The 15,263-nt window shown below is 42.5% G+C and overlaps 1 protein-coding gene and 1 long non-coding RNA gene across 2 annotated transcripts in view; one reads left to right on the plus strand and one right to left on the minus strand.

Moving 5' to 3' along the window:
* Positions 1-14,164, plus strand: part of PHYH (phytanoyl-CoA 2-hydroxylase) — a 32,508-nt gene extending 18,344 nt beyond the window's left edge. The window contains exons 6-9 of the mRNA XM_053256331.1: positions 1,046-1,227; positions 6,064-6,213; positions 10,391-10,525; positions 13,040-14,164. Coding sequence (XP_053112306.1) covers positions 1,046-1,227; positions 6,064-6,213; positions 10,391-10,525; positions 13,040-13,093 — 521 coding nt within the window. The 3' untranslated portion in view covers positions 13,094-14,164. The remainder of the gene's footprint in view (positions 1-1,045; positions 1,228-6,063; positions 6,214-10,390; positions 10,526-13,039) is intronic.
* On the minus strand, positions 988-6,528 carry LOC128327503 (uncharacterized). Its single transcript, XR_008308652.1, has 2 exons — positions 6,370-6,528; positions 988-1,240 (listed from the first exon to the last, which is right to left on the minus strand). It is a non-coding gene; the product is annotated as an uncharacterized LOC128327503 (long non-coding RNA).
* Positions 14,165-15,263: the final 1,099 nt, after the last annotated feature.

The following is a 15,263-nucleotide window of genomic DNA, read 5'->3' on the forward strand; positions in this document are numbered from 1 at the left end:
ATGGATAGCATCAACTGATTTACTGATGGAAGGGCCTAACAGAACAGAACTTTGCAGCTAAGCTAAGCTGGTTCCTTTGCTGCAGACTGACACCAGTAAGTTTCCCATACTGAGGCCTTTATTGTGGGAGGAAGAGCTGTAAGTTAAGCATGGCACATTCACTTGTGCCCGGGTCATAAAGGTTGTTCTGGGCTGCTCTGATGTACTGGTACTCTTGCACAAGAACAGTGTGTGTGAGTGAGAGAGAGTGAGAGAGAGTGAGAGAGAGAAAGCTGCTCACTACAGAGCTTGAAACCTGCTATGGATTTTGCTGTAGCTGGACCTTCCTGCTGTTCTAGTGCACTGCTGTTTGAACAGTGGCAGGAATCAGTCTTAGATGGAGCTCTGGACCAGACTGGAAGTAGATTGCAGGGTGCAGGAAGCAAAATTGCCCAGGAATGCAATTGAGAGGGGTGGCAGGCAGAGCAGACCCAGATAGATAGCCACACCTCCACCTCATGCTTTATATTGGGGGTCTCTCCATATGGCTCCACAAAATGCTGAAGCATCATGCACAATCGTTTTCAACACTCCCCCAAAGTGCAACTTTTAAATGACGTGTATAATATGATTAAGGGCCATGTCATGAAAAAAGCTGAATAATGCAGCTGGCTTTATGAATGACACCTTGCTGTTACCGTATTAAAGTTGCTTTAAATCCGTCCCCCACTCTCCGTCAGAACTTCCCCCTGAACTTCACTACAATCCTAATTGTAGTGAAGCAGAAGTAAATAACGGTTTGGAAAATCTGTCCACAGAATGTGGTTGAAAATATGAAACTATAATAGAAACTTTGCAATTTGAGGATATACTGAGATGCACTGCATTGTCTCTTTAACAAAATTTCACCAGCTTGAATTCCTGAGCATTTCTAGTACACTCTGTTTTCCCACTTGAAATTAATTATAGGAACAGTAAGTTTATTACCTCGGATGTATAACAGCCATGTCAGCTTAAAATATTTAATGTTTATATAGTTAAACTAATGCAAATAATAACATTTTAGGGAAGAAGACCTCTCGCCATCCAATGCATCAGGATTTGCACTATTTCCCATTCCGACCTGCAGATCGCATTGTTTGTGCTTGGACTGCCATGGAGAGGATTGATCGCAGCAATGGATGTCTGGTAGTGTTGCCAGGAACTCATCGGGGATCCCTCAAACAGCACGATTATCCTGAGTGGGAGGTAATTTTTGTGTCTGTGCATGAAAGAGAGATAAAGGGGGATATTCATTAGTTGAGAGGAAGTAGACTGCATTTTTAAAAGTTAAGTCACGGGCACTTTTTAGTGTGTATGCAGTTGATGAATTTAAGGACCCAGTTATCCACCCTGATGTAAATTTTGGCAGCCTCCATGCAGGATTGTGTAAAGGGGTCCAAGACTTGATTTGGTTTCATGATTGCCATACTGTAAGCCAGAAACTGAAAAGCGCAACTGTTGCTTATTTGTGCTGGCTCTCAGAATATGAAGCTCCATGAATGTACCACAGACATAAAATGCCAATTGAAGGATATTTGCTTGTATTAATCCATCCCGAGTGATTAGGACTGATATCCTAAACACACTTATGACTGAACACAATGGGACTTACTTCTGAGTAAATATGCTTAAGAAATGTTCTCATTTGAGTAGGGAGTATAGCCTATTTCAGACATTATAAAAATGGGGAACACTGTACTTTCTTACAGCACTCCCAAGAGCATGCTTTGAATCTCTTCTGATGCACTTGGAAGCCCCACCCCTGCTGTCCATGTTTGTAGCATTTGTCTGCAGAGACACATGCTGGACTTGTGATCAAATTCTTCATGTGGTACAGAATGCTGAAGTAGGTAGCATCTGACCATGACCTTTGCAGACAACTGCTGTAACCATGTACGGGTATGTGTGTGGGGCGGCTTCTGAGTATGGGGCCAGGGACTCAGTGTGGTCTTCTAGGGACTCTACGTGCGTGTGGTGTCACCAGTTTTTATAACCTCAGAAGAGTGCTTATGTTTGAAAGTTAACTTACGTTAACCGCCCAGAGATGAAAGTTTGGGTGGTATATAAATACAGTACATAAATAAAGTTTGCCAATATATCAGCAACCTTATATAATCTAAGTAAAATGAAGATGGGATTATTATAATTTTTTTTTTTACATTTCTATACCGCCTTTCGTTAAAAAACAACCCCAAGGCGGTATGAATGTAAGTAGCAACTATCTGAGGCATATCTGCACAATGAATGTTCAGTCAAGTTTTTATTGTGGTCAATAGACTAGAGCTAGAAAATGAACAGCTATAGTTGCAACAAAAGGTATGGGAACAGAAACCAGCAATATAGTACAGTACATAAATACAACACAACCATGATACAAAATAACTCCCATCCTAAGAGACAGCCCTTCCATCAACAATTTACAAATTACTTCCTCGTTCTTATAGCCACTGACAGAAGTTTAGCCACAGACAGTCACCCGTGGAATTTTGTCATTCAACAAATATTTGACATAAACTGAGAGGATCTACCCAGAAGTGCGCCCAGCAGCTCCGTGTGGATCATCTTCAGGGAAGGGGAGCTTCTGCTGCCTTTGCCACCTGCCCTCAAGCCCTCTCATTTGATTGTGAGAAAGGACTCAATATCTACCTATCATCACACCGAAGAGTCTCTAGAAGTTGAGGGGAAAGACGAGGAAAAGTGGAGAGAAAGCGCCTCTCAAAGAAGTTTCCCCTTCGTCCTGAAAAACTTAGTCAAACAAAAACCAAAAGGCCCTAAAAGGAATTGTCAGCATACAGGCCTCCAGCCAAATTACTCCAAGTTCTCAGGCCTTCCATTGGTTGCATTTTCTTGGCAACCATTAATTCATATGAATTAATAAGTTCTTTATTGAGTAATGACGACACAGGGCATTTTCAAATATTAGCACTTAGCAATAGCAATAGCAATAGCACTTACATTTATATACCGCTTTATAGCCGGAGCTCTCTAAGCGGTTTACAATGATGTAGCATATTGCCCCCAACATTCTGGGTACTCATTTTACCGACCTCGGAAGGATGGAAGGCTGAGTCAACCTTGAGCCCCTGGTCAGGATCGAACTTGTAACCTTCTGGTTACAGGGCGGCAGTTTTACCACTGCGCCACCAGGGGCTATTAATATTAATAATATTATTAATAATAATATTAATAATATAAATATTGTCTTTTGTTCTCAAATTTTCCGTTGTGGGGGATATAAGCTCAGTTTGATAATAAGGTATCAATAAAGTTGGTTATCTAGACCCTGTAATCCTCCGATAGTAGCTTATGTTTAGGCAGCGACGAAACAGTCAAGGGCTTCCCACTGGCTTCCACTGAAACATCCATACACATGTTAACCCATCCAATAAAGCAGCAAACTCCATCAAACCACTGACTTGGAACAGAACAGAACAGAACTTTATTACAGTGGTAGACCAATATACAAGAAATACAAACAATGCATCGTGTAAATAAAATTTTAAAAGAAGAGAAAAATATATAAACTACTTATGAAATGCATTGCTAAAGATCAGATCGAGTTTTGCAGATTATAAAACAAAACCTGGCCACTATATTAATTTTTTCATCTGGGTTAAGTAACAAAAACTTCAAATGAAAATCATCAGTGTGTCCTAAAAACTTAGACAATAAGGGGGCCTCTGACTTGGTTTAAAAGCAGTTAATGGCTCAGAGGTCAGTCTTAACTCAAGCTACCTAAGATGAATCCTTCCAGATCAAGTCCTTTATTTGTCCCAGTGGGCTAACCAATGAGAGAACTTGTGGCTGGAAAGGCATACCATCTTGCAATACTGACTCACGGGTTTTACTGAAATGAATTAAAGTGATTTAGGCACTTTCAGGCACACCTAGGTGGAATTGTTGCCTTATCTTCATCCATCAGGTTCATTTAAGATATAAATTAGAATAGGAGCTAAAATGCATTCTTGCCTAATTCCTCTGGACATGGGAATATCTTCAGTCACCTGTCCTGCATTGCCACACCTGATCTGAAGGAGGTTGTTGCTGTACAGGGCCTTAATAAAATAGAACAATATTTTGTCAGTGAATAATTCAAAAGCTTTAGTGCTCCTGTGTATTTTTCATCAAGGTGGGAAAGCTTCAGACAATGGTCTAAAGTTGAACTGTTCTCTCTAAATGCTGCTTGAGAATCAGTGAGTAAGCCTCCAGATTCCGAAAAGGAATTTAATCTGTTACACAGGAACTTGGCATAAAGCTTTCCCATGACAGACAGCAAACTGAGCCATTTTGGAAGTGTGGTATATAAATCAAATAAATAAGTAAACTAATAGGTCTGTAGTTTCCTGGGCCATTGACTTGGCCTTTTTTAAAATAGGAACCACAATTGCTTTATTCCAGTCAGAATGGATTATACCAGAATTATTTATTGTGGTAAACAGAGTTGCTAATAATGGGGTCCACCAGTGTTGATTTAGTTGATAAGCTCAGCAGGGATATAATCAGTCCCAGGAACCTTCCCAGGTTTAAGATGATGGTTTATGGAAAGTACTTCTTTTGTAGTAACAGGGTTCCAGTTGGGAGAGTTGTGAATGTGGCATCCATGGAAAGATCAAAGATAGTACCAGATCCTTTAGGATCTATAAAATAGATTTCCTCATGCCTGAGCAGGGATACACTGACTTGGGTTCAGGAACAAAGGGCTACCAAAGCCCAATGAATCCCACCCCACCCTACCCTATCAGCTTTTTGAAATGGCCTCTTTATGGTGGCTTACTCTGCCACCATTATAATGTTGCATGTTGATCTGATCACTGTGTACCACTGATCAGGTCAACACACAGTGTCATATCACACACAGTGTCTTTCTACCAGATCCTGCCAGTAACATTCTGTGTTAGCATAGAGGAAATGATCTGTATAATGTTAAAGTAAATGAGATGGCTGGGTGTTATGGATGTTGGTATCTGTATAAGTATGTTGGTGGCTGGTCTTCATGCAGGGTAGAGACTCACAATGGAAGCTGCTTGTGGTTTAGGCTTCATGGAATCACAAAGACAAACAGTGATCCAGAAGGACCAGTGAAGACATCAGTGAACTAGGATGCAAAGACACAGTTCTAAACTAGTATAGAGATGTTTGCATTGCTTGCTTGATGTCACAACTTTGCTTCATGCAGCATTGTCAGATATAAATATGGCCTCATGGGCATCTCCTTCTTAAATAAGGGTGCCTTCTTCCTAGGACAGCAGTTCTCCTTACAGGGTACCAACCATCCAAGAGGCATACACATACACAACTCTCTGTAACAAGTGTGTAACTCATGATTAATGAAAGTTTTTTGCATCGGACACAGTCAAGCTGAGCCTTTTAAAAATTGTGCTGCTGCTGATATTCAACCACTGTGGTAAGATGGTCTTATCCATACCATTCGCACTGTGGACTAGAACTAATTCATCTCATGATTGCTCATAGTCTCTGCATGCAAAAGTCATGTGTAGACTGGCTGTGTCTGGAGAATCAAATTCTAAGCTAAGAATTTTGTCCATTTTTCTTTTTTTTCTTTTTGTATTAGTGTGAGTCTTACTATGTAGTACTAGTATTAAGACAGCTATAGTCAAGTGGTGCATTGATGAAATGCTTGACTAACAAACATAAGGCTGCCAGTTCAAATCCCTGTTGGTACTATATTGCGTAGCAGCGGTATAGGAGGATGCTGAAAGGCATCATCTCATACTGCGCAGGAGGAGGCAATGGTAAACACCTCCTGTATTCTTCCAAAGAAAACAACAGGGCTCTGTGGGCGCCAGGAGTCAAAATTGACTTGACCGCACACTTTTCCTTTACTCTCCTTAAGCAGGGAATGGGATTTGTCTCAAGGCATGTTTTTGGACACAATCTATTACTTTTATTTTAAATAATTCATCAGTAGTTATCACTAGAAGTAACAAATGCATTCTTATGACTTGAAAATCAGCAGGGCACACTTATCTTAACAGCATATGTTTATATGTTTTATAATGCTGGTTGTACTTTGATTTCCAGGGTGGTGTAAACAAGATGTATCATGGAGTGCATGATTATGATAAAAATGTTCCCAGGGTTCACCTTGTTATGGAGAAAGGAGACACAGTATTTTTCCATCCCTTACTTATCCATGGTTCGGGCATGAACAAGACTGAAGGATTTCGTAAGGTAAGATGCTAGTTCAGGTTGTAGGTTTTGAACACCTGGGTTTTTTTAATTTGAAAGCCGGTTTCATCAGACAGGACGGGATGTTTTTAATTAATATTGGATGTGGTTTCTTAATCTTCTTGTTTAAAGTTTTGAAGAGTGACTTGATTCACATACCTGCATATTTTCAGTTTACATTTTCCTCAAGTCAGAAGGCCAACAATAAAAGCAGTGGTACCACTGCAATAATAGCTGCTTTAGGAAATAATAGGGCCCACATCCCAACGAGTGTTGTGCTAATGTAACAAGAAGATATGCACCTCTAAGCAGTTTGTGGTGCTATGTAGGAGGGATGTACATGGAACGAGATATGCGTTCCATTCTGAGCTCAGAATAGAATGCAAATGGCTTGAATGTTCCAGTGGAACAACCAGTTGAGCTGGTTGTTCCGACGGAACAAGCTCAGAATATTTTGAGTGTTCCTAGCTCCATTTTGGACCATGAGGGCGGTGGTGGGAAGTACCTTTTTAAAAACTCATTACCTGGCTACCACTTGCACATGCCAGCTGCCATAAGCAGCGGCACCCCGCCTGGCACCTCTCATGGAGACTGCTCCACCTACGGTGCTCTTTGGGCCTCTGAACATGTGCGGCAGCCATTTGCATGGTCAGTGCCACCACACAAATAGCTGCCATGCATGCGCAGAGGTCAAGGAGGAGAGCTAGTCTTGTAGTAGCAAACATGAATTGCCCCCTTTGCTAAGCATGGACTGCACTGGTTTGTATTTGAATGGGAGATGTGTGATCACTGTAAGTTATTCCCCTCAGGGGATGGATCCTCTCTGGGAAGAGCAGAAGGTTCTATGTACCCTCCCTGGTTTCTCCAATATAGGGCTGAGAAAGACTCTTGCCTGCAACCTTGGAGAAGCCCCTGCCAGTCTGTGTAGACAGTTCTGAGGTAGATGAACCAGTGGTCTGACTCAGTGTTTCTGTGTTCCAGAAGAGCGCCGTAGGGGCAGCCTCTGCTTGAGATGCCAGGTGGGACGCTGCTACTTGGGGGGCTTGCAGGTGCGAATAGTAACCAGGTAGTTTTTAAAGGTACCTCCTGCCTCCCCACATCACCCACTTCAGCGTCATCGTTTCATGTTTTGAAACATTCTGAGCTAATTCCATCAGAACAACCGGCTTGACCAGTTGTTCCACCAGAACGTTCCAGGCATTTGCGTTCTGTTCCGAGGTCAGAATGGAACGCAAATCCCATTGCATGCACATCCCTACTGTGTAGCACAACAAACTGCGTAGAGGCACTTATCTTCTTTTTACATTATCCAAACTCGAAACAGGCCTTTGTATCTTTCTTCATTTGTTCTGTTTGGAGCTTGGAATACTCTAAATGCCTGTTTCAAGCTCAAAACCTTCTAAACCTCCCTACTGCACAGTGTTGTACAACTGCTGGCAGAAGCAGATCGACTTGCACAGCAAGTTTGAACTGTTGTGCCTAAAGAAGGTAGCACTCCATGGTGTGGTAACAGTGGTGCAACATTTTTCAGACTATTGCAAAGACTCCTTTTTTCTTTTCTTTTTTGGCACAACTTCACTGTGCTGTGTCCTTGTGCTGGCACAGTATTAGTCTGGATGTAGGCCAAAGAAATTAAAAAAATACAGAGCCCACTAGTCTTTGAGAAATGCAGTTTCTCATCAAGGTTGAGACTGTACCTACAGTGTATCTTCCCATGTGATGTATGCAAGAATAAAAGTATCATCATGGGGGGAACACGAACACACACACACCGTCAATAGAACAATCAAGTTTTTCCACGCAGTGATTTATAGCTGCTTCATTATGGTTACAGCTACCAAGTATTCAGATGACCAGCTGTTCTTCCTAGCTCTTTTCCTGACAATTGCCCTTCATTGTGTGAAATCACTGTATTTTTAAAAAGCTGTCTTTGTCTTTTTGAAACAGCAGTGTTAAAACAAAATGCAGGATTTGGGGCAGCTGTGCAGAAGTCAGGTGTGAGCTGGAGGTGTGGCTACTTGCCCAGGGGTTGAGTTTTGGAGTGTCAGCTCCAGCAGGCCTGCCCCTCACTTCCATACCTGGGAAGTCAGTCCTCTTCCCTGCTGTGTGTCAGCTTCCTTGTTTATGGGGGCCAGCTACCTTGCGATTGTTTTTTCTCACACTTGCCTTTCCCCGTAGATCTTTGTTTTTTAAAAATGCTGTATTACAGATTAGCTGTACCTGCACAGCCATAACTGGGGGTTATGATGAACTGGGGATGGTTTTACCTCTGTATTCTTCCCTGGGGATGCCTGCCTTGTTCCTCTTACTCCTTTAAAAAATTGGAGTGCATGCCCTGAAAACCAAGTTCAGACTGGAAATTCTGACCTCTACAGCCATGTCTGTGGGGTAGGTTTACCTCTCTGTTCTTCCCCGATGGTGCCTGCTCTTTTTTGCCTTTTAAAAATGTACTATTTTACTGTAGTATGTGCACAAATGCACACCTACATAAGCCTAAACATGCAGCTTGCAGGCTGGAGATTATACCACCTACAGCCAGGATCAGTGGTGTAGCTGGAGTAGAGTCACTGTGTTTGCCCGGCCTGCCTGCCTGCCTGCCTGCCTGCCTGCCTGCCTGCCTGTCTTTCTTTCTTTCTTTCTTTCTTTCTTTCTTTCTTTCTTTCTTTCTTTCTTTCTTTCTTTCTTTCTTTCTTTCTTTCTTTCTTTCTTGTGACTGTGCGTGTGCACGTGCGCCAGTCACACCCCTGTGTGCGACATAACATGCAGCGGACACGGCCAGAGCCCCAGAAGGGCTGCATGAGCTCTCCGGAACTCACTCCCAGCTAGCACCCCTCTCTCCCTCAAGCTCAAGGGAGATAAAAGAAGAAGCACCCAGGTGGCAATGAAGCACCAGCTGGGCAACTAGCTCCAGAATCCCCTTGCGTATTACATCCCATGCAGAGGTGTGGCCAGAGACCCAGAAGGGCTGCATGGGCCCTCCAGAGCTCACTTCCCAGCCATGCTCTTTGCTGGATGTTTGTGTTGGTTGTTTTCTCCCTTGCTTCGAGCAAGGAAGAGAATGAACAAAACTTGGGTGAACACTGCTGGGAAATGAGGACTGGCTGGAGGTTGTAGGGAGGGGCAAGGACCGAGCCAGACAGCCCCCAGGAGCAAGGCAGCTTGGAATCTTTGAAGCAGTCTGCCCTATTATAGCTCCGCACCTGGCCATAATGCCTATGGCATTTTGTGGGAGCCAAATTGTGGGGTTGGGGAGCCTTTCCCCCTGTATACTCCCCTGGGAATGCCTGATGTCTTTCCTGCCATACTCCCCACCCACCACAACCACTTAAATAATATTATTGGAGTAAGTACACACATACACAGCTCCATTCAGGAACAGTCTGGCTTGTTGGGGGCACCTTCTTTAGATCAGGGTTTTTCTGCAATGGTCTTGTTTGAAAGAGGAGAGTCCCCCTGAATCTGTGCAAGTCCGACTCAGGAATTTTCACAAATTTGGAAAGTGACTGTAAAAGTGAAACTTTTACAAACTTTTAAAAGTGGAAGATAGGCTCCCTCCTTTAGGTTCAGGTGCTTGGTTGCTGTGCTGATCCCCTTTAAAATAGAAATAAAAATTAGCATCGATATGAAATTCAAATGTCCCTGTGATCCGGAGGTACCACACATGCTCAGATGGCTCTTTCTGGGTGCAAAGGTGTAGTGGGCTTTTCCAGTCTAGGTAAGGGTAACCACCCTACCCAGAGGAGAGGGAGCTGGAGAGCTGAAACCTGGAAGTTCTTAATATGAAAGCCTCCTGTATGCACGGAGCAGAGAGGGAAAACTGGGGTGTGGGGATGGCAAGGCAGTCTGTGTGCATGGCTCATAGTGATTCAGATTAGCATTTATCACACTTCCTCATGGCATAAGTCTCTCCATCTGGAAAGCTTCAATGAAGGCGCACATGTGGAAACGCAAGTAGTCTGCTTGCAAGCAAATGTATTTAAGTTCTTCATCCTCACCTTTTATGAAAAAGGGAACTTTCATATATTTCTCGCAGCTAGATGTGTAAGCTACACATGCATTTGAGAGATGTGCAACCTCTTAAGGTAATGCAGGCATTTAATGTATAGCAAAGCACTTGCAACAATTATAGCCTTTATGAATTGTTTGGGTCTCTCTCCCACCTACCCACCCACCCCCACAGGCAATCTCTTGTCACTATGCAAGTTGTGACTGCCACTATATTGATGTGAAAGGTACTTCTCAGGAGATCATTGAGAAAGAAGTTGCAGAAATTGCAAGAATAAAGTATGGTGTAGATTCACCTGTCAACCTGAAGGTAAGTGGTGTGTGTGTGTGTGTGTGTGTGTGTTAAATGAAGGTCCTGTATTAACATCCTTTTGCATAATATCTGCCTTTTTAAACAGCTGAAAGTTGAGTTCTATGAACAACTTATATAAGTTAAAAAGTGACTGGATAGTTCATCCTTTTATGTTGTACAGGTCTGAATAGACTCTTCCCCCCACCCCCGGGTATGATTATCCCCACCCCATCCATTTTGGGACTAGCACTAGACATTCTTTTGATTGTTGGCAGTAAGCTAGCATACTACTGTGTTCAAAGTGATTATCAGATTAGTGCAAATGTCTGTCTTTGATGGGGTTAGGTGCACCTTTTGAACTGAAGTTGATCATGTGAAAGCAGAAGCATCATGGTGATTGGGCAGTGGGGATTCCATGTGCAAATAGGGAGGAGGAGCCTGTGGCACTGTGGGGATTGGGTAGTGGGGAGGGGATTCCATATGTAGATAAGGAGGAGGAGCCTGTGACGGTTAAGGTCAGTTGGAATGCAAATGTTGCTGGTCGGAAGGTGTTCTTGATTGTAGAAGAGAGGTGTGTGTGTCTCTGTGTGTGTATGTATATATGTATATAAAATTCTCTTAGATGTATCCATCGCTAAGCCCATGTGTGGAAGCTCTCACGGGAGTTTGTGAGCAAGGGGAGGGAGAGAGGAAAGCAACATAAGGCTGGTAGGTGTGCAGGGAGAGAAAGCGAAAGTGGCTGGGGGAGAGGAGTGAAGGCGGCAGGTGGCCAGAAAAAGTGGCCAGCTGGAGAGAGAAAACTTTGGAGGAGGGAGGGGGAGGGCTGAGAACGAGGGGCTGAGAATGAGGGAGGGGTGCCGAGAATGAGGGAGAACTAGAGGTGCAGATGCGCTTCACCTGGGTCAGATAGCTTTACAGTAATCCCAAATTGAGACTCTTGATGTCGGCCAAATAGGAGTAACACATGCACATACCAGAGCAGGGGTGATGTTTGCCCATCTCCCTTTTGCTCTGCAGTCTTCTGTGTCTTCAGAAAATATGTCCTAGAGGGTCATATTTTCAGGAGGCACAATGGGCTTCGAAGGGAAGGGGAGACTGGAAACTTCCTTTCATTAATTTTTAGCATGTATGCAGCATTAATCTGGATATCAACCAATATTTGTTCTGTCTGAATGTGCAAGAGTGTTCTAGGTCCATTAATAGGGTTGTGTGTAATGTGCACTAAACAAAAGAAATTAAGCAACTAGCACTCTGTGCCAAGAAAAATCAAATGTGCAATCTGTATAAATTATGCAGGCTGAGAAAATATTTGCATCATGTCCTATATTTTACATTATTCTGTTTTGTATAGTTTGTTGTTTTGCAAGTCCCAAAGAGAGGCAAGGCACAATGGTTGCCACCCTGCAGCCACACAAATTTTATTCAGCCACCTCTCTGGCTTCTAAGATTTCAATAGGCATTAGCCCACATGCTTTCAAGCATATTGTTGGAGCTAGGACCCTAGCAGCATCAGCTCTTATCTGCAGTATCTCATAGTGACCTCTGGGGGGTTTTAGGGTTGTGGATAAAAGTGCTGGACTCCTCCCCTCTTTGTTCTTCCAGTGTTAGTCTCCATTTTGTCTCTTCAGAGATGGCTGTTTGTTTTGGTCTCTCTCTTCAGCCATGAGCTACAACTGAAATTAAGCTGCAGGCTTTTCCACATTTGTCCGTAACTTTTTCTTTAAATAAATCCTCGTAGTTCTTCAGTACTAAAGAATTATCTCAAGACCTCTTGCTTTGCTGCTTTCTCATTAAACTGGCTTGGCTTTGCTGTTTGGGAACTGAACTGCCATTCTTCCCCTACACCCATCTCTTTAGCCATAAGGACTAGAAATCTGCTTTTTAAAAAATGAACTGAGATTTCCAAGAAGTTGAATTCTGTGCTCCATCCTCATGTTTTCTGTGTTCTTGCAGAATTGTAGAATACACACAGTCCCTGGCTAATACAACACTCTATCTTACACAATGAGGTCATGTGATAGGTTTTTAAAATCACCTTGTTGACATTTTAAAACTACTTATTGGCAGAGCTGCATTATTCTGATGTATTGAATTAGGCATGTTGTGAATAAGTTTAGGCAGAAGAGAGAAGAAAATTGAGGATTGAGTATAGAATTTGGCAATCTGTTTAAGTGCAGAATTACACTCCTCTGGAAAACAATACTTCTCTTTTCAATGGCACGAAAAGAAGGAAATTACACTGTTGTTCATTTCTTCACTTAGGCTGCTTGTTGTCCGGCTAGTCTGTGCTATAACTCCACTCATCTGTTGAGAGGAGGAGTTCAGGGCTGGATTGAGTAAGAGGTTTTAATTATGCAATATCAGGCATAACTTCTGCAGCTGCTTGAACAGGTTTTGGGACCAAAACACATTCAAAACTGTTGGGTGCAGGAAATTTCTTCCTTATATGTAGCAGTCACTTTTATGCAAAATGAGAATGAGCTTGTTTACAAAACAAGTCTCTCTAAAACACTTCCTGTTTTCTATTCACAGGATGTTTGGATGGTACGAAGCCGTCTTGTTAAAGGAGAGAGAAGAAATCTTTAAACTTTTGTCTGGATCCCAAGGCTAGGAAATGTGCTGCATTCCTGAACTGCATGAAAGAAACCATGACCCTCTACTCAGATGTGTTCACAAGTTTTGTTCTTGCTGATTCCTCTGTTACTATTACGCTAATAATAATAGTTCTGTAGCACACTTATATTTGAAAATTAATCTGCAATCTTAGGCACACTTACTTTGGAAGTCGGTTCCCCCAGTGATTGACTTACAGTGAGAGCAGAGGGACCCCAGCTCCCTCACTCTTGTGTCAGTTACTTCAGCTACTGAGTCTGAAGGCTGTGGAGGATATGATTTGGCTAAAACCTGGGAGAGTGAGGGGCTCTTCTTACCTCCTTCCCCATAATTTGAGCACTGAATATAGTGGAACTTACTTTGGAGTAAACAGCATTCTTAAGATGATATTTAACGGATAACATCCCTTTGTCTCTAACGGATGCTAATCATGTTGGCTATTACTGATTATAGATATATTTTTAAAGAAAACCACGAAGTTTACTTAAGATACCAGTTAAATTAAAAGCCATAATTTTAATTTAACTGATATCTCAAGCTTGACTCAGCCTTCCATCCTTCCGAGGTCGGTAAAATGAGTACCCAGAATGTTGGGGGCAATATGCTACATCATTGTAAACCGCTTAGAGAGCTCCGGCTATAAAGCGGTATATAAATGTAAGTGCTATTGTAAGTGCTATCTTAAAGACAAAGGGAGGTAGACAGATGCTGCTTTCATGCCCTTCACCACACTCTGCCTTCATAATGGTTGCGGCTCATTCAGCCATAGGTTTTAGACAGGATCTCCCTATGGGTATTAATGATATGGTTTCAGATATTCATCGGGATTTAATTTTGTGGGGTTTATTTGCAAATGTTACTTATGACAATTTGCCATTCAAAACTGCTTTTAGTCCTTGGTGGAAAATGTACATTTGATTATTCCTCGCTTTCCCAAAGTCAAAATAATCTGTTAGCTGTGTCTCAACAAATGCCTACAGGGTTGGTGTTTTTCTTTCCTTAGGAATCTATTGCATAGTTCATTTATTAAATATAGATTTGGGATGACTGTAGCACCTTTCAGCACAGGATCTAAGACTGGTAGTGTGGTGACCCATTCATGCAATACCATCTCTGTGTAGGAGCCACCACTCCACCCCAACTGTTCACCCCCCTAAACCAGGGCTGCACACACACACCCCAATTTTTGGACTACAACTCCCATCAATCCACAGCCACAGTGGCCAATAGTCAGGAATCATGGGATATTGTAGTCCAACATCTGCAGGAGCTATCTACAGGCATCATGATAATATACCCGCAATGGATTGTAGGTCTATTGTGGGTAGCATTTTGTACTGCAGTGTTAACCAGTCTCTAACCTTTAGAGCCATATCTTAGACAAGTTGTCTCCCCTGACCCATGAGTCCAATATGCAATAACGTTGAACTTCAGGCTCCTTGAGGGAACTTATTTGTTTAAGGAATTTATATTTCATCTTTTGAGTGAATGCTCCTCAAGGTGCTTACAAACAAAGAACCCACATAGACACATGCACAGCTTAACAACTCGTAGCCCTCTGGTTGATGGTAGCGGGCAGAGGGTGCTTTCAGACCTGGGGTTAAATGGTGCATTATCAAATACTGCAATAGCTAGGCTTGTTTTCTAGAGCATACTGGCAATTTGCTACTCACCTGAGGCCAGTTGGCTGTTGGCTTCAGCTTCTTATGAACAGAAGAATTATTCCCGTATAACCAGCCAAGAGCTGTTGCAGGGATGACTTGAGAGGAAGGCGGGAGAGAGCATCCCTCTGTGCCTACTGTCTTCCTACTGTGGTGGCAAGGCAGGCAAGGGTAGCATTGGTGTGTATGGAAGCATGAGTGTTTGTTTGGCTACATATTTTCATGACCATTTAAAAAAATCTAATATATGACCATAGTATGTAAGTTACATACAGCCTTCACAATACCTAGCATTAACATAGGCAGTGCTGACACGGATACCTATAATTGTTATATGATTTGAAAAAAAGTGTATGAAAGTAGGGCAAAATCATTCCAGATTGGGAGTACCGTAAGAGGGGAGGGGAATGGCATTATAGTCTTTTCTAGCTCTGGTTGCATGCAGTTCCACATGTGGCTGTAGAAGAGGTATAATTTCTTAT

This window comes from Hemicordylus capensis, chromosome 5 (genome assembly GCF_027244095.1).
Source record: "Hemicordylus capensis ecotype Gifberg chromosome 5, rHemCap1.1.pri, whole genome shotgun sequence".
Classification (NCBI taxonomy): Eukaryota; Metazoa; Chordata; class Lepidosauria; order Squamata; family Cordylidae; genus Hemicordylus; species Hemicordylus capensis.